This window comes from Podarcis melisellensis (assembly GCF_964234715.1).
Source record: "Podarcis melisellensis genome assembly, chromosome: 7".
Lineage (NCBI taxonomy): Eukaryota > Metazoa > Chordata > Lepidosauria > Squamata > Lacertidae > Podarcis > Podarcis melisellensis.
In genome coordinates this window covers 37,967,039-37,992,863 of record NC_138539.1, presented here as the reverse complement: position 1 = coordinate 37,992,863, position 25,825 = coordinate 37,967,039, and the positions used below count along the sequence as shown (strand labels likewise).

At 39.1% G+C, this 25,825-nt stretch overlaps 1 protein-coding gene across 2 annotated transcripts in view; it reads left to right on the top strand.

The window, feature by feature from the left end:
• XKR4 (XK related 4) overlaps nt 1-24,642 on the top strand; it is a 133,847-nt gene extending 109,205 nt beyond the window's left edge. For both annotated transcript variants that reach the window (XM_081917545.1, XM_081917546.1), the window contains one exon: nt 22,678-24,642. In XM_081917545.1, the coding sequence (XP_081773671.1) occupies nt 22,678-23,624 (947 nt within the window). In that variant the 3' untranslated portion in view covers nt 23,625-24,642. The remainder of the gene's footprint in view (nt 1-22,677) is intronic.
• The last annotated feature ends 1,183 nt before the right edge of the window (nt 24,643-25,825 follow it).

Below are 25,825 nucleotides of genomic sequence, written 5' to 3'. Positions count from 1 at the left end.
TAACGTGTACCAGATTTGCCAGCAGCATGTCCACAAGCCACTTTCTGCCTTTACAGTCTCTGCCATGTACCTGTTCAGTGCAATTTGGTAATTTGCCTCCCTTAACATGGGATACTGCTTTAGAATGTACTAAGACAGGCCTCTTGCCTACGGCAGCTGCTGCTGTGCTCAATATGTTGCGGGGGGACGCTGGACTGAAGGTGGTGGACTCTTCCTCACTGGATATTTCTAAACAGAGGGCGGCTATCTGCCAGGGAATCTTCTGTTGTGACTCCTGTATTGCAGGGTACTGGCCTAAACAACAACAACAGCAGCAACAACAACAATTTTATTTTTTATACCCCACCCATCTGGCTGGGCATCCTTCCAATGCTCCAATTCTATGATTCTATAACTTCTGCCCCAAAGTCCTGCCCTGTTTATTCCTGCTCAGCAGCAGTGGTCCATGCTTTTTGTTCCACTTTACTGGCTGCTACTGCTGAAGGAACTGTTATGATCTTTATGTTACATGCAACTCAGCCCGCAAAAATGAATGTTTTAAAGAGATATTATGGATATGTCTCTTGTGAAAAACATCCAGTTGGGGAAAGGAAGTGGCTTGGATCTGTTCTACTTTCAAGAGTCCATTGCAGTTTGTTTTTTAAAAAAATAAATTAAATTTTACATCCACTAGGAATTTGCACCACAGTAAAGTCTTTGAAAGCAAAAGGTACAGAGGGACTCTGAGCCATGATGGAGCCATGTTGCCATGTTCTTTGCATATTCTTGCACCTGGTTAGCATAGTGTAGCTGTATTTAATGCAGTGGCAGTACTTCAGATTTACAATTACGTAAGTGAAGGAAGAATAATCTTTTCAGGCTCTTTATGCATCGGCTCCAGATGGGAGTTCAGAGGACACATAATGGATAGAATTGAATTGATATCTAAACATTTTTTTAGCTTAAAATCAAAGAGATTCATAGGCAAAGCTTACAATATAGAGCTGATTGCAATACAACAGGCTGTGCTAAGTGCTGCCAAGGATATGGTTTTGTCAGCGTTTTAATTCCCAGCTAGTTTTCAATTACTTCTAACATCTGTTTTGTTTTTGTTTTTTTAAAATCACTTCTAGATGGTGATTGAGGAAACAGGGGTTTTGAGACTTGCAATCCATTTTTAAAAAAGCTTGTGCATTCAGAAGAAAAGGAGAAAATGTAGCTTCTGTTTCAATCAGCAGAAAATGTTTTCTGTCACAGTCTTCTTACAAAGATAATACCCTGCTGTATATCATTCATGCAAAGATCAAGTGATCTAAGGGTGGAAGCTGAATATGGCTAGGAAAACCCCAGTAAGAAACTTGAGAACCTCTCTGATGGAGATCAATAAAAAAGAGCACAAGGCTTCAGTTGACAAAAATGATAATACAGAATAAAAACCATGGGATGTTTGTTCTGCTTTTAAGTAAGTTAAAAAAAGAAAGAAAAAGAAAGAAAGGGCCATTTCATTAAACCAAAAAATAGCAAGTTAAGAAATGAGAGAGAATATTTCCTCCATATAGCAACATACCCATGAAGCTTGATAATCATAGTATTATAGTTTATTATCTCTGAAATACTATTATGTTAGGAATGGACAATCATAATTGAGAACCAAGCAGAGTATGACAATGGAATTAAGAAATATGAGTTGGGGAGACAATTTTTCTTTCATCCGCTGTTCCCTGGAGTGTCACAGCATTTGGCCAGTATACACTATACTGGATTTCTCTCAAATTTAGTCAATCTATGTTATTGCAACATTATTTGTGGCATCTAGTACTAATGGCTACTAGCAAGGTCACTGCAATAGATAAGTCATTGGTCTGATCAATGCCTGCTTTGCAAAGTGCTGTAATGCTGATTAACAGCCTTTCTCATATGTGTGCAGTAAAGGTAAAGGTAAAGGCAAAGGGACCCCTGACCGTTAGGTCCAGTTGTGGCCGACTCTGGGGTTGCAGCACTCATCTCGCTTTATTGGCCGAGGGAGCCTGTGTACAGCTTCTGGGTCATGTGGCCAGCATGACAAAGCCACTTTTGGTGAACCAGAGCAGCGCATGGAAATGCCGTTTACCTTACCGCCGGAGCGGTACCTATTTATCTACTTGCACTTTGACGTGCTTTCGAACTGCTAGGTTGGCAGGAGCAGGGACCGAGCAACGGGAGCTCATTCACAACTGGACTTGACTATCAGGGGTCCCTTTACCTTTACCTTTATGTCCCGCTCAATATTGGCCAATATTAATCTCTTAATTTATGCGATCTATAGCAAGTACAAATAATCTCCACCTTCTGAAGATATACAAAATCCAATAGTGGCTGGCTGCCAGAATGCAGAATTGTTATAGTATTAGCCCTACAGAGCATGACACTTCTCTTCAAATGTATGGTGATAATTGAATAGCTAATGCATCTTATCTTTAGTCATTCCTCTTCGTGACTTGCATACATACTCATTTGCACCTACCCACAAGTGTTACCATGTAAATTAGCTTTTGGCTATAAGCTGTAAAGTGATGATTTATAGTTTTAGCTTAGTATAGCACCTACATCAAGCATTAGTATTACAAATGATCACCGCTGAAGCCTTATCGAATACAGTGGTACTTCAAGTTACAGAAATATTACCTCGGGTTAAGAACTTTGCTTCAGGATAAAAACAGAAATCGGGTTCGGGTGGCGCGGCAGCAGCGAGAGGCCCCATTAGCTAAAGTGGTGCTTCAGGTTAAGAACAGTTTCAGGTTAAGAACGAACCTCCGGAACGAATTAAGTATGTAACCAGAGGTACTACTGTAAATCACTTAATGTACCACATTTTAGTATTTGTGCAGAATTCAGTTCTTACGCAATGTTGCAGTATATAGTCTATATGTAAATTGGCTGAGACTGAGAGTAGGAAGAAGAAGTAGGTAGCATATCTCTATTGTGTATGCTGTAGTGCTGTTTATCATTTAATTTTTTTTAAAAATGACTAATTTGAGGATCAGAGATGAGTTCAAAGGCTGAAATAATAGAAAAGTAAAAGGTTGCATCCAACATTGCATCAGTGGCTTTCCACTCATGTAATGGGACTCCACCTTCCTCTCTTCTCCCTGCATGCCATCAAAATCTGCTCTGAAGACAACACCTACTCTCTGGAGCATATTTTGTGGGTGCGGAGAGGGCATTAATCACAACATGCTGAGAAGGGAGGAGAAGGAAACTGATGCATTGGGGCATAAAGTTTGTTCTTATCTTGATTTATCAGGCCAAGAGATGTACATCTGAACCAGGCCCTGTTTTCTAATTTAATATCTCAGATCACAGAAAAGTACTACCCTAAATCCTAATTAAATTTCTCCACAGGTTCTTTATTTAGTGGTTTGCAGGGACAGATTGCACCTTTAATAACACTTTAAAAAACCACACATGTCTGTTGACAGCATTAAGTCATATCTCTTCATTGTTCTAAGCTGTATTATCCACAGTCACAGTCAGGTTCAGGGTTTCATTCAAGAATATAAATTAAAATTAACTGAAAGTCTTGAATCTCAGTTTTGGTCCCATGGAGCAGAATTAATTTTCCTTGGTTAAAGGTTTTTCTTGTTTTCTTGCTAAACTAAAACAACAAGAGGATTTAAATAGACATTGAAATGCAGAGTGCACAAACTACAATAAAATATGCTGTAGCTTCTTTTCTTGCTGGTACCGTGAAGTAAGAAAGCCGGAGCACATTTCATGGCTCATTTTGACTGCAAGACACCAGTTTTTTGTTCAACAGAGAGCCAACCTAGGTATTTACTTAATATGAAGCATGCATCTACATATCTTGTTTTTCCTGAAATAGTTACAGGTGCATGAGAGCCTGAACCTTACTAGGAAGACAGCATGTGGGAAGGAGAGACTTATCTATTCACTGCTCTCTCACACACATTTTTTATTTCAGTCCAAAGACCCACAGAAACATTTTCAAAAGCAAAATAAGACAGAAATACAGGGGAAAGGTTCCAAGGCGGTTGCTATGTTTTATCCAGACCTTGTAGGTTTCTATTCACTTCTCTGCCATGATAAGAATCAAGATTATCTCACATGGCTAGGAGCCTTAAAAAAATGAGGACATTGCTGCCCTGTCCCCACCCCCACCTTGGCCACATGACTGAGCTGAACAGGGTTTAGAATAAGTGTAAATCTCTCCTTGCTCCATCCCACCATGTTCCTAGAATGCCCTTTGGGAGGACTTATGCTAGTGTAAGTTCTGCCAGCTGAGCCCTGGCTGAGCTGAGAAAGCCCAAGATCTGCCTAATTCTGACTCTCTCATCTCAGCAGATCTTGTGTTTGGCTTGATCTGTAGGTCGCAAGTACAATTTGCAAGAATCCGTCATCTTTTAAAAGTAGGTTTGGAACTGGCCCCTTGCATAGATTGCTCAATTCACTTCTTCCCTCTGTTTTCTGTTTTCTGCTTTGCTTATGCAACAATTTGAGGTGTTCATAGTTTGTTTTGTTTTAGGCAATAGGACTTGATGCACACATACATGTTTGCCTTGTCGTCCTCCCCCATTTTATCTTTTGTCCAGTTTGGAGCAATTTTTACTCAAGAGCTTTGAGCAAAATGAGGGATGCAAGGATAGTGAATTGAATAATACTGCACAAAATGTTCTCTTTGCTGGTTAGTGAACACAGCATCTTCCTTTAAATCCAGACAGAAAATTGCTAATAGGAACCATTCTGGAATCCTGAATGGAAAACAAGTATTTTGAATTGATGGCTTTCTGTGATTTTGCCGTAATAGCACACTTAGGGAAGTCTTTGAAGTGGAATAAAACATTTGACTATTTAAAAAAAACAAACACATAAATAAACCACAGGCCAAATACATTATACCAAATAAGAGTGGCAGCATAATTTCATATTTATCATTTATTAATTTATAAGGCTTTTCAGAATAGTCACAACACAAAGTGATGTATAGTCACTAAAATATATCCTTAATATCAGCACTAGCTGCCCAGTTGCAACCAAACCTGGATCAAGGTTCTTTTATTAATTTACAAAGCGCTGATTGTACCACCAGAACCTTTGTATCCTACCTCGATAACTGAGATCAACTATGGTTGTTTCCCAAACTAAGCCTTCAGTGTTATTGGCTATCTTGTAGAATGCTCTTCCAGTAAACAATTCAGCAGACATTGTTAGCATTTGTTTGCAAATACTTGCTGAAAACTTTTCTTTGCTGACAATCTTGTGCAGACAACTAAAATAAAATTGTACAGTTCCCTGGTGACCTGTGATGTTCGTGTTTATGTGGTTTATTGTGTTTATGTGTGTATATACCGCTTTTACATTTTTGTTACAATATTGCAGTATATAAGCATTTTTATACACAAAGGAGTAAAATAACAACCTGTGAAATACAGCAATGAAATCTCATTGCAATCAGACAAATTAACAGGCTAAAACTATCATTGGACATATGCCCAAAGAGCCAACCTCACGTTTTAATCCTCGAAGATTTTTCTGAAAACGTAAGCCTTTATATCTCATTTAAAGGAGGTCAGCAATGAGACTTGCCTGACTTGAACCCAATTGCTCATTCTCACTTTCAAGGCTTAGCTGGCAATTTAAACCAGTCTGCTCTTAATCTGTTTGTTTTTATTATTATTGTAGAAATCTTGGTTTTACTGCATTTTTATTACACCAATTTGTGATTTTTAAATGAAAAGTTGCTTAAAGGTATTAAAAAAAAAAAATAGAACACAGTAGTTCATATTTCCACCATCACTTCTGTACATTTGCACTTTTTCTGCTTACAGTTTTCTGCAGCTATTAGTGAACGGTTTGATGAGCTCTTGCCTCCAGACAGATTTTAAAAACAAAACAAAAGGAAAGTATTAATACCAAGTAAAGCTATGGTGTGAAATCGTCTGTTCCAGATTTGTTGCTAAAAATAGTTATGAATTGGTAAACGAAAGGCAGGATTTTTCACGGTCCTTGAAATAAATCTAGGTTAGTTTTACCTGCTTACAATTTTTTTACCTGCTTAAAATTAATATTCCTGCTCATCCTGATAAATGAATGGGAAAGAAATGATTGTGGAACTAAAAGAGATCCCAGTTATGTCACAACTAGAGGGGAAAGCATTGTATAATGTAGTGGGCATTTATAAGCAAAACGAATGGAGAAAAATTATTGGGAGCTCATGCACACTGCAGTATTCTGCTATACCTAATGACTGGTGCAATGAAATTAGGCACAGGTCTGGGCTTTTAAGCTCCATGTCTAAGTGAGTCCTCTTCGCCACAGCACTTTCCCCAGGAAAACCCATGTTTTACTGCTGAATTGGAGCAAGCAGCAATCCATGGAAAACCCAGTTTTCGTCTGCTCTGATTCAGTAGTAAAATGCGAGTTTTCCTGTGGAAAATGGCAGGACAAAAAACCCAAAACCCTGATCAGATCAGACATGGAGCTTTAAAGGCCGTCTGGACCTGTGCCTAGAAACATGACACAAAATGAAATTTGGATGTGCCTTAACTACCCACCAGTGCAATATCCATTTGTGCTTTTGTACAGACAAAATCATGAATATATGTTAGGGATGTATGTGGCATATTTGTGATGTCTTCTACATATTGAGCTCTGCTTTGTGGGCTGATTGAATGTTAGGCTTAACATAAAGTTCCAGTAGAATTTCACTTAGGAGAATTCCTTAGTGGGTGTCCACGTAGTAAAGATATGAGCCAGGCATGGAGGAAGGTGTGAAAATTATTGCACTCTGCTTATTAAGAAACATATAGATTAGTGGAATGGGTGTGTTGTGCTTTCCTAATCATGTTTCAGCAAATAAGAAATTATTAGCATACTTACAGTAAAGTAAGTGTTTTGTATGCTCCCCTCCTTAAGATTCTGATGTCATGCTGTGCTGTTTCCTCTTCTAGTGATTTGTGCTGTATTGTTCTTATTGTATTCTCATTGCTTTCACTGGAAGCACAGTTAGCTGTCTTGAACCTTCTGGAACAATAAGTGCAGGATAAAAGTGATGGATGGATAGGGAGACAGAGAGATAGAGACGTAATCAATCCATTCCAGATCATTTGGTTGACGCATATATATATATATGGCTTTGGAATGCATCAACTGTTTGTGAATGTCCAATTTCAATATACTATCACACAGAGCATGTTTTCTGTTTACCTGTATAGTCGTATCTCTGCTCCCAAACACCTTGGGAGTCAAACGTTCCGGCTCCCAAACAATCGAAAACTGGAAGTGAGTGTTCTAGTTTTCGAACATTCTTTTGGAAGCTGAACGTCCGGCAGGGCTTCCATGGCTTCCAATTGGCTGCAGGAAGCAATCAGAAGCCGCACTTTGGAAGTCAAACATTTCAGAAATCGAATGGACTTCTGGAACGGATTCAGTTCAGCTTTCTGATTTACAACTGTATATGGAATGATCCTGAATCAGGCATTGATAGATTCTGACTACTCTCATCCTGCATGATTACCTCATCACCAGTTTTTCCTACTTCCACAGGTAGATCTGACACCTGCCAAAAATCCTTACTACAAGGTGCTGTGGTTAGCTTGATCTTATGACTTCAAAGGCACGTCATCAACAATCCTGCCCCACTCATTTAGGTCTGTCCATTGGATATGACTAAGCTGTTAACAAATTTTTAAGGACTGATAATATAGAAACAAAAAATGTCCTTAGCCCACAAATAAACCTATCAATTAAACTGTTCTGCAGTGCCATCTAGTGGGCCATGCATATAACAATTTTGCCCGGGGGGGGGGGGGGATGGATTATATTACAGTACTAATACTTTCCTCACTTTATTTTAGACCATAGCCCAACCTGGTTAACTTTCATGCACATAGAAATAATTTTCTAAATGATCATCTATATTGCACATATAATACATATGCATTAATTAAATAGTGAGTTTTCTTTCTCTCCCAAACAGTGTTTGCAAATGTGTTTATATGTAAATAAAGTAGATTAGCCAAAATGCTGAGTTGCTGAGGTCTGTCACGCGAAATGCGCAAACTCTGCAGATCCCTAAGTGTGCCAGTGTCGGTTGGCGTCGGTCGCTGTGATGTTTGGGCTGAAGAAAGCTTATGAAGCTCCCAAATGATCAACCAGGAGGGAGAGAACATGCCAGTCGGGCATGTGTCTCTGCCAGGGTCCTACTCAAGTGTAGGCTGAACTCCTGACACTCCTTGCAGTGCCCCTGGAATGTCCCCGGATTTCATTTAATGTCCCTGGATTTTTATTTTAAATGTTGTAGATTTATTAGTAGGGATTGAATGTTGTGTGATTGGTTCAGCAGCACAAGACACATCATATGGGGACTTCTGGTGCGGCAAAATGGTGGCCACCATGGCCGCAAGCAGCTCCTCAAGCCAGCCAGAGCCAACTACACTACCTGGCTGGCTCTGGGCTGCTGAGACTGCCACCGCCACTGCTGAGGGGGAACCGGGGACACCCGGTGCATCAACTGGTGGAACCGCTGACCCCCCCCCCCTCGCAGCCCAAATTGAGCTGTGAGCAAGAGCACACGGCCGACTGCCCAGAGACGATCCAGGACAGTAAAAATCCTGGAGCCAATGCTGAGAGAAGAAAGTGAGGAGAAAGAGGAAGGAGAAAAAAAGAGAGGAGCCCCAACCTTGCTGCGCCACGGAGGAGGAGAGGTAGGAGAGCACCGGGAGGGCAAGGACACGTGGCTGAGCCCTGGCCCGACCCGAGCCTACTCCACGGCTGCTAGCGCTCCAAGAGAGCAGGCCAGGGCCCAGAGGAAGGCCGTGCGACAGAGGAGACCACAGAAGAGAAGATATTACTTCTTCTTTTTTATTAAAAAAATGTTTTTTAAAAATATTTTTCTCTTTTTAAAAAAAAGTTTTCCCGGAATCTGGTAACCTTGACGTAGAGGAGTTATGATAACCATCTTCAATTATCTCAAGGGCTGTGACATGAAGGATGGAGCAAGCTTGTCTTCTTCTGCTCTGGAGGCTAGGTCTCGAGCCAATGGCTTCAAGTTACAAGAAAGAAGATTCTGACTAATCATCAGTGATAGTAAGAGCTGTTCAACAGTGGAACAGACTCCCATGAGAGTTGGTGGACTCTCTTTCCACTAAATTTAATGTTTCTACCATTGCACATAAACACTTTAGAAAGAAGGGAACGTATTTCTCTTTTCTTCTCCCATCTCACTTTAATCCTCCTCCCTTGAAGAACTGGGGACTTAAATATTAAACAAAAGGTTGATGTTCCTTTGAAGAGATATTTCAATTCCCCATATCTGTAATGTGCTTTCTGATCTGAGTGATCATATTGCTCTTCAAAATGGTAGCTTAATGTCAATAATGAAAGGAATGGGCATTCCTAAAAGACTTTGGGCTCAGATGTCTGCTTTGGAAAGTAAGCTTTGCTAACAGCATGATCATAAACATGCTTACTCAGAACCAAATCCAAAAAGTTCTCTCCCTAAAGTAATGGGAAAAAATTCAAGAGTTTGGTCAAGTGGCAGGGTTTAAATTAAACAAAAGTAAGACTAAAATGTTATTAAAAAATATTAAAGAACATGAAAAGAAAGAAATAACAGAAAATATAGGAATAGCAGCCCATAAAAAAGTAAAGTATTTAGGTGTATGGCTGACAGCAAAAAATATTAATATATATAAGGATAATTATGAAAAAGTTTGGCTAGAAGTAAAAAAGAATCTTGAAATGTGGAATAGGATGAACCTATCCCTTCTAGGAAGGATTGCAGCAATAAAAATGAATGTACTTCCAAGGATGTTATTTCTTTTTCAGACAATACCAATAATAGCAGGGACTGCATGCTTCAAATAATGGCAAAAAGAAATTTCAAAATTTGTCTGGAATGGGGAAAAACCGAAGATAAAAAATAAGATACTTACAGATGTGAAAGTGAGGTGGCTTCTCACTTCTAGATTTAAAATAGTATTATGAAGCTGCAATCCTAATATGGATCCGAGATTGGATCAAACTTGATAGAGAAGAGATAACAGACTTGGAAGGGCATGATAATATGTTTGGATGGCATACCTACCTATGGTATGGGAAAACAAAAATTCATAAAGGATTTCATAATCATATAATAAGAAGAGCATTGTTCAAGGTATGGGATAAATATAAAAAAACTATTAGAACCTAAAACATCTTGGTGGTTATCACCTATTGAGGCATTATCACTTAAAACATTGGGGGGAAAGGGAGATTGGCCTACATATAGAGAATTGTTAGTAGAACAGGAAGGGAAACTGGAACTGAAAGAATATGAGGAAATAAAGGAACATCTTCAAAGCTGGCTACATCATAGGCAGCTAAAAGATATTTTCAAAGAGGATAATAAGAAAGGCTTTTCATATATAGTTTCTAAATTCCAAAAGGAAGTAATAGAAGAGAACACAAAATTATTAAAGAAATGTATAATATCCTTTTGGAATGGAAAATGAAAGATGAGGAAGTGAAATCAGTAATGATTAAATGAGCACAAGACACAGGCCACAACATACAATTTGAAGATTGGACAAAACTCTGGAAAGTAAATTTGAAATTCACAGACTGCATATTGTTAAAGGAAAATTATATGAAGATGATGTATAGATCACCAGTGAAGCTGGCCAAAATATATAAAAATAAACAGAGGAAATGTTGGAGATGTAAAGAGGTTGAAGGGACTTTTTATCTTATGTTGTGGGATTGTAAAAAGGTTAAGGTATACTGGGAAATGATTTACAATGAATTTTAAAAAATGTTGAAGAAGAAGAAGAAGAAGAAGAAGAAGAAGAAGAAGAAGAAGAAGAAGAAGAAGAGTTTGAATTTGATACCCCGCCTTTCGCTCCCCTTCAGGAGTCTCAAAGCGGCTAACAATCTCCTTTCCCTTCCTCCCCCACAACAAACACTCTGTGAGGTGAGTAGGGCTGAGAGACTTCAGAGATGTGTGACTGGCCCAAGGTCACCCAGCAGCTGCATGTGGAGGAGCGGAGACGCGAACCCGGTTCCCCAGATTACGAGACTACCGCTCTTAACCACTACACCACACTGGCTCTCAAATGACATTTTTTTAAAAACCAGAAGCCTTCCTGTTTGGCATTTTAGGGCAAGATCTGCCAAAAGAGAAAAGGACACTATTTATGTATGCAATGACGGCGGCGAGAATACTGCTAGCGCAGAATTGGAAGACTAGAGAAATTCCAACAAAAGACAATGGCAAGAAAAACTGATGAGTTATGTGGAGATGGTGAAGCTGACACACAGACTTCAGAGAAAGGACAATAGGAACTTTGGAAAAGAGTGGAAACCTTTTATATTATATCTGCAGAAACAAAGGAAGAATATTGATCTGATGGTAGGATTTGAAAAAACATTCACAATTTTATGGATAGAGAATAGGTAATTTAATAAAAGGGTAAAGTATGATATTTGTAGAAGATAGCAGAATATATAAGGAGTTAAATAAATCAGAAACGGAAGCTGAGGGAAGTCCAAAAGGGGGAGGGAGAGATGTTTATGTAATCTGTGTGTTATAAGTATATTTGTAAGACAAAAAAAATAATAAAAATAAAAAGTGTTCATGCGCTAAAATGCTTTCATTGTAAAGTGTCCTCCACTCCTCCTCAGAACACTTATGTCTGCTCTAGAGAAAAAAGTAACATTGTCTTTGGGAAGAAGAAAAAGAACTCTCAGGTCTAGTTATGTAACTTTCACTGAACCTGATTTTGTATTGTGTTGACTATCCCTTTGTACATATGTAAAGCTTGTCTGAGCACAGAGCCAGGTAGAAGTAAGACATAGGCTCCAAATAATCCCTAGATACTAGTCCAAGCATTAAGGTGACTTGGTTTGCATTGTAGTTTTTTTCCACTTGTACCAAAAGTGCTTATGTAAAGCTGCCAAAATGAATGGGCAGTAGCTAAGGTTTGGGCTTGCACTATTCTCTTCTGTTCAGGCAAAATTGGTGTGCACTGACACAGCTGAAAATATAGTAAAACAGTGCATGAAAATGAAGTCTTTTTGTATATGCATTAGTATTTCATTTTTCCCACCGGTGATTTTTTTAAAAGAAGAAAATGGAAATACAATAAATTCGTCAGTGGGTTAAAAGGCTTTTCCATGTCAGTTTTTAGTTATACGTATGTTTCTGAGCCTTCTGGGACCACTGTATTACACACTTCACTGCTCACTAACAGATTCTTCCCTGCAAAATCAGTGACAGTGCACTTTATTTATTTATTACATTTATATTCCACCTTTCCTTCAAGGAGCTCCATGAAGCATACGTAGTTCTCCCTATGTTATCCTCACAACAACCCTATGAAGTAGGTTAGGCTGAGAGCAAGTGGTCCCAGGTCACTCAATGAACTTCATAGCCAAGTGGGGATTGAAATAATGGGGTTCCATATCCTTGCCCATCATTCTAACCACTACACCACACTCACTGCTGCTTTGTGCATCCTTGTGTGGACATAATGTCCTGGCACCTCTGATTTAAAAAAAATCAATATGTCAGCACAGTCACACTAGCTAGTTCTATGCCCCATGTCATGCTTTCTGCAGGACCTTCCTCAATACATGCATAGAGCTGCTACAGTGGTTTAGATGCTATCATTTGTTCATTTATTAAATTTATATATTGCCCTTCACCTGAGCATCAAGGAGCAAAGCAGAGCCCAGAAGCATTCCCAGGCTATGTGCCCGGTCGTTCAAAAACACCATCAATAACAGAACACATATTGTCTCCCAGTTCACCTCTTTTACTAACCAATAACCCCTCTGTCTTGTCTGGATTAGACCTACATGCCTTTCTGCTCCTTTCATTTTCTGCAGGTGAGCCAACCATAGGCACCCTCAAAATTTCCAATGACCGGCCTGGGCCCCCACAAAGTGTGGCAGCTGGCACATGGGCACACTGCCAGGCATGCACGTGCGATGTCACCACACATGGTGGCGTGTGTGAGTGAAGTCAGCATGTCGTGGGGCTTGGTGATGTCACACCACATACAGACATAAGCCGACACTCCTAGAGCCAACTTAACCTTATGGGAATTAAAACTAAGCACACACCCAAGACTTCTGTCCTGTAGGCAGTTTATCGAACATGTGATATCACAGGCATTTCTAGGGACCTAAAAAGATTTGAAGGTCAGGCCAGTACCACAAATTTGCCCACAGTGTGGCAGCCTCCTCATGCGCAAAGTACCAAAAAGAAAAACAGTTTTCAAAGAGTGAAGTGGCATGACATCTGCAAAATACTCCAATGCAAAAGACCCCAAATACAGCCTCTGCCTTTGTAGTACAGTACTAGGAATGATTCTGAATAGCCCCACAAACACAATTACCCACACTGTCTTTCTAGCTTCAAATGCATGTTGTTACTCTTACAGTTTTTTAAACCAAGGTTTGCTAGTTAATATTTACCTCCCTCCTTGCCCTTAATATTTACTTAAGTTTATTATAGGGGAAGAAAGATACCTCCCTCCTTGCCCTTAATATTTACTTAAGTTTATTATAGGGGAAGAAAGATACCTCCCTCCTTGTCCTGATGCTAAACAAATGCTTGACTTTTTACTCTTTCCTTGTGCTGTCACTGGACCTGTGACAGTTCATTTTCAGGGCTCTCTTGTGCTCCCCAGACCGGATTATTAGACCACTACCTTATGTTACCTTTTTAGCTGTTTTGCTACACCTCTGATTGTGCAAAGTGCTTATAACCTTTTCATTCTTTGGCCCGAGTACCAAGTCTCCTGTGAAATATGTCCTAGGACACATGATTAATCCACAGTGTAGGAGTGAGTTGATGCCTTTACCCCAGATTCAAGTCTCAACAGACTATCATTTGAACCACTGAGGACATTCCATTTAACTTTTTGCCTGCTAGAAGTTGGTGCTGGTGTCCCACATTCATAACATGCATTTAAATACTTACAGCCCACATTTACTCAAAAAATTCAAGGCATTTTGGAACCACCTTAGCAAATGAAACTATGGAATGAATTATCAGAACATGATCCTGTTAAATGATTTGCTAATTACTGTTCTGATGATGTTTCTTGCAAGACATTCAAATCAATATGCCAGTATATTGAAGTAGATTTCCCCACTCAAAAATGTGGCAATCTGGACTGCACCTTGCCAAAAGTTTCAGATAATTACATCTGCCTGGACTGGTGAAGCAACAAACGTAAGTAACAGATGCTTGCCACATATTACCCAATCTTGGTTTACATAAAGCAAGAATGTCTGGAATGTACATTTGCTATAAAAATTGAGCTGAAGCTCCAATACTTTGGCCACCTCATGAGAAGAGAAGACTCCCTGGAAAAGACCCTGATGTTGGGAAAGATTGAGGGCACAAGGAGAAGGGGACGACAGAGGATGAGATGGTTGGACAGTGTTCTCGAAGCTACCAGCATGAGTCTGACCAAACTGTGGGAGGCAATGGAAGACAGGAGTACCTGGTGTGCTCTGGTCCATGGGGTCACGAAGAGTCGGACACAACTAAACTAAACACCATACCCCTGTGTGTATATGTATGTATGTGTGTGTGTGTGTGTGTATATATATTCAAATTTACAAAATCATTAAAAAAAATCAATAAATTCCCATGGACTTCCCCCGTCCCCTTCGTTATCTTTCTTCTCCTGCATCTTCCCTGATAATCCAATTCTATTAAATCTCCATTACGACCATAGTCCAATGTTTAACGACAAGTGTCATTCCCATCCTACTAATAATTTTAATTGTTTACAATGATTTTTAATGCAAATTATATATTTTCCCCATTCCTTATTAAAATTTTGGTCTTCCTGGTTCCTGATTCTTTCGGTCATTTTTGTCATTTTTGCCAATTCTGAGTAGTCCATCAATTTAATCTGCCATTCTTCTCTGGTAGGGCCCATGTTTTCTTTCCATATCTGGGCTAATAGCATCTGGGCAGCAGTGCTCGTGTACATAAAAAGTCTCTTCTGGTCCCTTGGAATTTCGCCACCTACAATATCTAAAACAAAATCTTCCATTTTTAAAGAAAAGGTTATTTAAAAAAAATCAGTTCATTATATATCATCTTCCTTTTTTATTTTTTATTTTTACTACCTTACAGATTCACCACATGTGGTAAAAGGTGCCCTCTATTTCCTTACATTTCCAGCATGTATTTAACCTTGCTTTATACATTTTAGCTAATTTGCTAGGTTTTAAATACCAGCAATACATCATTTTCATATAATTGTCTTTCAAAATATATCATCCTGTAAACTTCAAATCACAGTTCCATAACCTCTCACATGTTGCTAGTTGTATATTATATCCAAAGTCCCTTGCCCAGTGTATCATAACTGATTTGACCTGTTCGTCTTTCGTATGCCATTCTAATAGTAGTTCATACATTTTTGAAAGGATTTTAGTCTTATTTTCTAAACACTCTTTTTCAAATTTAGAGATTTCATTAGAGAAACCTTTCTGATTGTCCATCTTAAATATATCATTAAGCTGATGGTGTTGTAACCAATCAGTTAATAATCCTGTTATATCTTCAAACTTCTTTCGTTTCAACTCATGATATACTTCCATTAATAGTTCTTTATAAGATGCCCAGTCATTTCTCATTTTTTCTTCTTTTTTCTAGAGATATTGGCTCCAGTGGGGGAAATCACCATGTTGTTTTTGGTTCTAATAATTTTTAATATTTTGTCGATACTTCATAAACCGCTTTCCTTACCACATGGTACTTGAACCTTCTCGTACCAAGGTATGCATGCCAGCCATATTTATGAATTCCATGAAAAATAATAGAGAAAAATAAGTACCAAACTTTTAGAAGACATCTAAATGCAGCCCTGTTTAGGGAAGCTTTTAATGTTTAATAGGTTATTGTATTTTAGTGTTTTGTTGGAAGCCGCACAGCGTGGCTGGGGGAACCCAGCCAGATGGGCGGGGTATAAATAATAAATTATTATTATTATTATTATTATTATTATTATTATTATTATTATTAGTACTGTAACTTGGCAAACTGCTTCATCCTTTTCCATAATGAATAGTTTAGTAATTCTCAGAGAGATGAGGTAATTGTTAGTGCAACCAACATTCAGAACTAATCATTAAGAAATTTGGAAGGCTTGCCTCTGCTTGAGCAACATTAAAAAACAACAACAGGACATTAATAATAAGGCAAAGCTATTCAAATTTTACAGGAATTAATGCAGTAGGTGGAATGTAGGTCATTATCATCTCCAAATCTATGTAAAGGTAAAGTTCAAGTGCTGCCATCTACCGGTATATCTCGTTTGGATTTACACATCCAAGGCCTGTAAGATCACATCTGTCATTTTTGTTGTTTAGTCTTTTAGTCGTGGCCAACTCTTTGTTATCCCATGGACTAGAGCACACCAGGCACTCCTGTCTTCAACTGCCTCTAGCAAGGAATTTCCCTTTCAGTGTAGCAGCACTCATGCTTTGAAACTTCCTGCCTTTTTATATCAAGCAGGTGCCTTCATTGTACTATTTTGAACACTTGTTCAAAACTTATTTGTTTTAGGAAACCTACCCAGAGATACAATGCATACTTGTTTTTAATTTTGTGGATTTTGTAAGTTGCTTGTAAGTTTTGTGAGATGATTTTGTAACTTATTTTTTGTGCAAGTGCTTAACAATTTCAAATAACCATCACTTGTATTTTGATAATTTTATTATTTCTGTTTTTAAAGTTAGTCAATTTATCAGTATTTTTGATAAATATTTTATACTGGAGGTTCTTTTGTTACTGTTGTTAAGTGGCCTATGATTTCGTTCAGTAAAACAATTCATGATACATACAGGTCTGGATTGTATGGTTTGCCCAGTGGGGGCTAGTGTGCCAAAACCCTACCTTGAAACAGAAGCCTGGACCAGACCTCCTTATGGTCCCCCCAGGGGGTGGATCTTGGTAAAATGCCACCCTGCGCGAGGCCATTTGGCTTAAGCTGGGCTTTGGGAAGGGGGCGCAAGGCCCTTGCAGGATCCTAGAGCCCTTCTCCCCAAAGCCTGATGAGCACTTGCCTGCTTTGGGAAGGAGGCAGGAGGACTCTAGGACCCTGTCAGAGCCCTCACACCTCCTTCCTGAAGCCAGTCAAGTGCTCACTGGGCTTTAAGAAGGCTCCCTCCTTGGCTTGTGTGCTGGGTGCAACTACACTGATCAAACTGCCCTAAATCTGCCTCTGATCCCCCTTTGCTTAGTAATTGGATGTTGATGAATGGCATGGATAGTCCTCTGGGCTTAATGCCTACAACTCAGTGCTGTGTGACTGTAGTAATGCATGAGGGACACAGGTGGTGCTATGGTCTAAACCAGTGTTTCCCAACCTTGGGCCTCCAGCTGTTTTTGGACTACAAAAACCACCAAGCCTCTTGAGCTTTTTGATCATAATCACTCTGTCCCATTGCACCAGAAGTGCTTTAGTCATGCTGGCCACATGACCCGGAAAGCTGGCTGAGGACAAATGCTGACTGCCTCGGCCTGAGAGTGGAGATGAGCATCACACCCCATAGTCGAATTTGACTGGACTTAACCACCCAAGGGTCCTTTACCTTTACCTTAGTAATGCATGAAAACCACTAAAGTGATTCTTCACTGACAATGAAAGATGTAACTTCCTACATCTTTCTGAAATTTCCTTACTACAAGAAATTGGTTTTGGTTTTTCCAAACCTCCTCCCCAGTTTACTCAATTTAGAATAATCTCAGATTCAGAACTTGCCAAAATTAAAAAGTTCAGAATTATGCACAGTATGGCCTCTTTTCTTCCTGTAACCTTGCTTTGCCTATACATTAATAGTTTGTGTTTGGCTATTGGCCCACATAGCATCCTTGGGAGAAGTGGGTTTTGTTAATGCTGCACCATACACATATTTAACTATTTGGGAACGCAAATTCTCCTCCATAGGTTTATGAAAGCAGATTTCCAACTGCAGAAATTTCCTATTAGACATCCCACCAACCCACACCAACCTTTGCTTACACCCTGACCCAGTGACTGTTTCTCCATGGGATTCAGCAGCTCTGGTTGACTATACAGTAATTAACAGCACAATCCAATGGCCCTTGCACTGATGTAAATCCCAACACAGTGAAATTTGCAGTGAAGCAAGGGCCACTAGAGCATCCTGAGAATTGTCTATATGTTCGTTTTTCATTTAAAGTATTTCATTTAAAGTATTTATAAAGATATAAATATAAAGTATTTATATCTTTCTTTTTCATCCAGTAAACTTTCAAGGCCACTAACAATAATGAACAGGGAACAATCAATTAAAAACAATGTTACAATAGTGCTTTGAAGGACTCTTGAGTGTTCTTATAAAAAGGGAAGTTTTTCACATAATAATTGTACTGTAACATCCCTGAGAGAACTGAATATGTTTCAGCCTCAACCTTGGCATAGTGTTGGCTGACCTCATCACAGAGGTCAAAAGTTTCACTGTGCCCACTTCCAAGCTCAGTAAATCCGCAAAGTTGTTCACAGCAAGCATCTAAACACGTTTATAACTGATCAAAAAGGCTTCATGCTGGTCTACACAAAGGGTACCAAATATACATGAGTTGGATAGAGAGAGAAAAAGAGCTGGCACAATAATCTCTCAGTGCCTGTGAGGCTTTTGAAATAATGGATTCATTGGTTGTGACATGCTTGCTAACCAAATTGAAATTTGGATCTAAGTTGTTGCACCTCATTAAACAACCATGCTCAAAATCAAAGGCATTTTTTTTCAATCAGTGGCCTTTGCACTCAGGCTGCCAATTTCTTAAGGGGTTATCATTGGAATCAGTGGTTTCAACACTACCCTGTAATTAATAATGTTGTCTCCCATGGGATTAAGCTTAAAGTTCTCCTGATCAGGTAGTAATGACCATTTGATAAATGACATGACAGCCTTGATGTATTATGTTCTGAAAGGGGCCAGTGTCTGATGTCCAAGAAGAAAACAACTGATCCTTGTAGTAATCTTGTTTAGCAATCTGCAACAGGGTGTGACAGATCACCATGATCCCGCTATAATCAAGAAGATTAGAGTCACACTGTTGCACAAAGGTATAATTAAGAAAAATGAAGACGTCTTAAACCTCTTTATGAGCAGTAGTAGTAGATGGGAGAGGGCTTTAAAGTTAAGCGCCTTGCTTTTACCGAATAATCAGTGAGTTAATGTGTGTAGGTGAGGAGAACAGACTGCGGCAGAAGGACACACCTCAGTTTACAGGCATTCCATTGAATGCCTACACAGCATCCACAAAGCCCTCTTTTTCCTTGGTTCCTGATTGCATGAAAAGACTATCACACCTGTGCGTGCATCCATCCTATAGTCTGAATAGGCATAGGTTCACATACATATTTATTTACTTGTATTTCCTGAGAATAGGCATAAGTGTTCAAACTGTACCTAAATAAATATTCAGTTTATAGGATCTTTTCCATGCATATTTTAACAGAGACATTTGTCTATCTTTAGAAATGTATACATTGTAGTTAAATTAGTATTATTTCCCAAAAATGTCCAGTGCAGACAGTATAAATTACCCCCAAAATTGCATGTGCCTAATGATGTGAAAGTCCGGGGGGGGGGAGGTGGAATGAGGGGGATCTGTTTTTCCCCGAAAGCTTTGGGAGGAAAATGTTGAACAGTAGCTGTCTTGTGCTCAATGGAAGAGTTGGGCCAGATGCAAGTCAATGTAATCTTTTAGAGAACATGAATATATGATTTGGAGTGATCCTAAGCTTATTTTGGGAGGTACATTCCTAGTTCCTTATCCTTTTCTAAATATTTTGGCTATTATTAGCACGGTATACCTGAAGGAGCGTATATTATTGGTATACCTGAAGGAGCTACTCCACTCCCATCATTCTGCCCGGACACTGAGGTCTAGCGCTGAGGGCCTTCTGGCGGTTCCCTCACTGCGAGAAGCCAAGTTACAGGGAACCAGCCAGAGGGCCTTCTCGGTAGTGGCACCCACCCTGTGGAACGCCCTCCCACCAGATGTCAAAGAGAAAAAACAACTACCAGACTTTTAGAAGACATCTGAAGGGAGCCCTGTTTAGGGAAGCTTTTAATGTTTGACAGACTATTGTATTTTAATATTCTGTTGAAAGCCGCCCAGAGTGGCTGGGGAAACCCAGCCAGATGGGCGGGGTATAAATAATAAATTATTATTATATTGTTATTATTATGGGCACACATACTCAACAGTCTGCTACTCACAAGTAAAGCATTGGGCTGGACACAATGCAACCAAATCTTTTCGTGGACAGTCTTCTGGATTCGTAGGTGTATAATCTGGGGTAGCTTAAAAGCTTATTGTAGACGTGACTGCCCCAGTTCTTTCGTTGTTGTCATTGCTTGGGATTATGTAATTATGAACATTACAGAGGCCAACCAGATGTGGGAAACCCTTGAGCAAGTCCTGAGCGCAATCGTGTACTCCCCTCCTGTGGTTCCAAGCAACTGGCATTCAGAAGAATTGGTGCATCTGACTGTGAGGGCAGAACATAGCCATTGTGGCTAGCAGCGATTGCTAGCTTTATTCACCATAATGGATGTTAAGGGTCAGGGACATGTAACCTTTGGCTATTTTAGAAGTTATTTAGCTAGCGATTGCTAGCTTTATTCACCATAATGGATGTTAAGGGTCAGGGACATGTAACCTTTGGCTATTTTAGAAGTTTTCTTATTGAGCTATATTTTGAACTTCCATGCAAATAGGGAACTGGAATTAGTCACCAACTTCAGCACTATGCAACAATCACCATCGGCATGCATGATGTCATAAATGAGACCTTGTACTTAAAAGCAAATTAGTTCGTTCATATATTTGTTCCCTCACAGCAAAATAGATATTATCCTTTTTATCATTTGTGAGTATGACAGTGCAGATAATTAAGGCATAACTAATCCCCTTCCAACGATCCTAGATTATTTACTCATTGGAAATTTTATTAACCTGTCTTTGATTCATTTGATTTCTTTCCTATGGAGGAAGAAATCTATATGAAAGTCAAGATAAAAATGTTTAAGCCACTGATCTTTTACTTTCTCTCCTGCTATTCCTCTATTAACTTCTGTTCTCAAGACCATATTTTAGCCAATGAAATAAGAATTAATATTGATTTTCAGGCAGAGTCCTGAAGCATTTTTTAAAAATGCCTCTGAGTGGCTCGTGGTTTTTGTGTGTGTGTGAATTTGTGGTGTGAGCGGGGAGGGAGGAGTTGTGTTTCTGCAGTATGGGGTGTTGGGATTTTGTGTATATAGGGAAATTTGATATTAAGGTCAGTGCTTTTTTTGTTGTTGAGAAAAATAGGTTCCGGTACTCACCATGAAGTTGTTACAGTAAGTGCCACACTTTTTAACAAAAAGAAAAAAGGAGGTACTTGTACTCTGTACCCTTGAGTACCTCCTGAAAAAGCACTGATTAGGGATATCTTCTTGCTAATATGAGTTCAAATGAATGGGTTTGAGTTTGGGGATTCCCATCCGCGCCCTTTGCCTTGCACTCTAGTAACTTGCCTTCTGTGAAATGGAGGTTCTGTCAAAGGAAGTACCCACCAAAGTAACTGTTTTGTGAATAGGCTCCTTTCCATGGTGTCCATTCCTCAAAATTCCAAATGTGTCCACTGGCCCAAATCTATCTATAGATAGAGTTTCTGCTCAGGTTTTGTGATTCATATTTGTTCCCATCTTTCTACTGCACATTGTAGTGGACAGCCTTGGATGGAATTATGAATTTAGTTGGTGTGGAGGTTGCTTTTATATGCTATTTATATAATTATATTAATTTGTACAACTGACTGCATAAGTAGAAGCTAAATATAGAAATGCAGTTTTCTTGTGATTTGGGTTGGCACATCACACCTAATCAAAAGGTTACTGTGTAATTAAATCTCACTACACAAGTAAATGCTTTAAAATACTTAATGTATATTTATTGTCTGTATCAGCTTTTAGGGTTTGCTTACACAGCGGAAAAAGTGCACTATGAACTTTACATCTTGGCAAGACCATTGAAAGAAAAGGAAGGGAAAACATCTATTGGAATGACTGCTAAGCTTCCTAGCATAGACCAAACTAGCGTAGTCATTTGTGTTGAAGACACACAGGTGGTGCTGTGGTCTAAACCACTGAACCTCTTGGGCTTGCAGATTGGAAAGTTGGGAGTATGATTTCCTGCAACAGAGTGAGCTCCCGTTGTTCTATCCCAGCTCCTGCCAACCTAGCAGTTTGAAAGCATGCCAGTGCAAGTAGATAAATCGGTACCACTGCAGCGGGAAGGTAAACAGTGTTTCTGTGCGCTCTGGCTTCTGTCACGGTGTTCCGTTGTGCCAGAAGCGGTTTAGTCATGCTGACCACATGACCCGGAAAGCTGTCTGTGGACGAATGCCTGCTCCCTCAGCCTGAAAGCAAGATGAGCACTGCACCCCATAGTCACCTTTGACTGGACGTAACCATCCAGGGATCCTTTACCTTTACCTTTTTACCTAGTCATTTGTGTAATAAGGCTAAAAGACATGGGTCTTTCTCCTGGTTCATTAAGATTCCTTTGCAAAAACATTCCTATGTGAAGCTTCTGCATTTCTTGACTGTATTCTCTATTTCTCTCTCTCTCTTTCTCTCCCTCCCTGTCCTGCCCCATTTTTCTAGGACTTACTGCTGCAGCATCCCTTGTGTCTTTGGCATGGGCTTTGGCTTCCTATCAAAAAGCACTTCGTGATTCCCGTGATGACAAGAAACCAATCAGTTATATGGCTGTGATAATCCAGTTCTGCTGGCATTTCTTCACAATTGCAGCCCGGGTGATTACTTTTGCTCTCTTTGCCTCTGTTTTCCAACTGTATTTTGGGATCTTCATCGTCCTCCACTGGTGCATCATGACCTTCTGGATTGTCCATTGCGAGACGGAGTTCTGCATCACTAAGTGGGAAGAGATTGTCTTTGATATGGTCGTTGGGATCATTTATATCTTTAGTTGGTTCAACGTCAAGGAGGGAAGGACACGCTGTAGGCTTTTCATTTACTATTTTGTGATCCTTTTGGAAAACACTGCCTTGAGTGCTCTTTGGTACCTATACAAGGCTCCTATGATTTCTGATGCGTTTGCCATACCGGCACTATGTGTGGTGTTCAGCAGCTTTTTAACCGGCATTGTTTTTATGCTGATGTACTATGCCTTCTTTCATCCCAATGGACCAAGATTTGGGCAGTCACCAAGCTGTGCTTGTGAGGACTCTGTAGCTGCCTTTACTCTTCCTCCAGAAGTAGCATCAAGTACTTTAAGGTCTATTTCTAATAACAGGAGTGTCACAAGTGAACGGGATCAGAAATTTGCAGAGAGAGATGGGTGCGTGCCTGTTTTTCAGGTGAGACCTACTGCACCTTCTACTCCTTCATCCCGGCCACCAAGGATTGAAGAATCTGTCATTAAAATTGATCTCTTCAGGAACAGGTATCCAGCATGGGAGAGACATGTATTGGACAGGAGCCTGAGAAAGGCCATTTTAGCTTTTGAATGTTCACCTGCTCCTCCACGGCTACAATATAAAGATGATGCCCTTATACAGGAGCGGTTGGAATATGAAACAACATTATAAATACAATTTTTAAAGAGAGCTCAATGCAGCGGCTACGATACATCCAAAATAAAAGGGTGGCAATAGGGCCGTGGCAATAACTTAACTGCATTCTACAGCAGAGCAGCAAGATGTAATAGTATCTGGCTACCATCATGATTATCATTTGATCCGCTGTCCCACAGTCTGTCGGTAGTACACCTATAAAGCAGCAGCATCCAAGAGCCTCAAAGAATCTGACTGAGAAATAGACCTAGTCCAGTTACTTCCTATTTCTTTCGAAGTGCACTGCACAGTATTTAAAAGTAAAACAGGAAGGTTTGAATGAGTTGCATCAACATACTAGTTAATGCATTTTTATTTTATTTTAGAGAAACTTCAACTATTGGTGTTTGCATAGTCATTTACAAAATGAAGAAACAGTCGGGGGGATGTCAAAATAACTTATTTTGTAAAAGGCAAAGTTACTGTTAAGTGAACTCTAGTTTCTATAAAAGAAATTATAAAAAAAATATTATTCTCTGGTTTTGAATAGGTAAATCATAAAACATTTGCAAAAGAATTACAATTTGAAAAAGACATTAAGGATTTTTTCTGAGTCTAGAACTAAATTAAATTCCAACTGAGCAAAATACATGTGTTGTAATCTAAGGAGCTCTTCATTTTTATATATTTGCTTTCTTTTATTCTATTTAACAGAAATATTATACATACAATTTCAGGGGTTTGGCATTTTTGAAACAGAAATTCTATGCAGATGGCTCCCCAGCTTTCAGCTAGTCTTTAGCAATGTTAATTAAATGATAATCATGATTAAATTTTCAATTAGAAAAAAAGAGTGAGAAAGAGAAATGGCATGAAAACAAGAAGGTATATTTCCTGTAATTGAACTTTTGGCGATCATATTCAGGACAATATTAAGAGATGAACAGACTTTTAACTTACATTTTTTTCAGGATCTGGGATGCATAACTCTGTGTGAGCAGAAGATGTGATAAAAAACCACAATGTCATACCCTTCTAGTGCCAAACATTGCTGTAACTGCAAAATTGCTATTATTGTTTGAGGGACAGAAAATGGGTGGCACATGTACTTAAGCAAGAAGCTGGGAAGAGCAATCATACTTTCCACATTTGCAGACATCACTATTTGGTCCTTCTTAAGGTGAAAATTGGCTACTTGTCTGTAAGTATCTAAAGTAAACATACATTAAACCAGGCTGTGTGCATCATGTCCTTGAAATGGCCAAAACCTGTTTCTCTGTGTTTGGATGTTATGAAAATGAGCTTCAGAAAATCTCAGGCTCATGGGCTCCCTCTCCTACTCCCACACAGCTGCAAATAGATCAGAAATTTCCACTTCCATCTTAGACTGACCATAGCTTACCATGTCATCTGAATGCTGAACTATTGTCAGTGATTATGATCAGTTGAAACCTATGGTTTGAAGTTGGCTGGTTTCAACTAACCATAGTTAAGATAAATATGCTGTTGAACTCAGATAAGTTTCTGAACATTTTCTCATTGCTATGTTGAAGAAGCATGGACAAGGGAAAGTTTTTTTAAAAAACTTGATCATTCTCATATTAGCATTACATCCAAACTATCTATTAAAAGTCACTTTTACAAAAGTGCTTTTGCTTACAGGCATTCAGGTATGAAATACTTCCCTTGGCCAAGCTAATTGTATCTTTCCTTATGTTAAAAGTTTCCCTTGATGGTGCTTTCAGTTGCATTACAGATGCAAGTCAAAATTTGATAGTATTTTTTAAAAAACAAAACCAGGTGCAAATTGGAATAACTCATTTATTACGCCAATATTTTTCTAAAGCAAAACACAGTACACAAGGTTGTTACTTTTTATACACTTTGAATTTTTTCTCACATAACTCATTCTTTTTAATAGCTTCAAGTTTTAAAAATAGTCCACAAATTATATCAGCTGGCCCTTTGTACATTGACGTGACCATGTACTCTTGATGCCATATTAATTTGTTTTGCAACATAATAGCATATGAAAGCCTCTATGGGTACTTTTAGAATATTCTGAAAATACTGAAGCCTTCAAATGAGGGTTTCAAGTACAGTGCAATGTGTATATTGGATATAATGATAAAAACTTATTTTCCCCTGAATCTTTGAGAGAATTATAAAAAGCTTCAGAAATAAATTGCAAAGTTATGGTACGATGAACAGACTAGGAACATGAAGGAGTGCTGTTT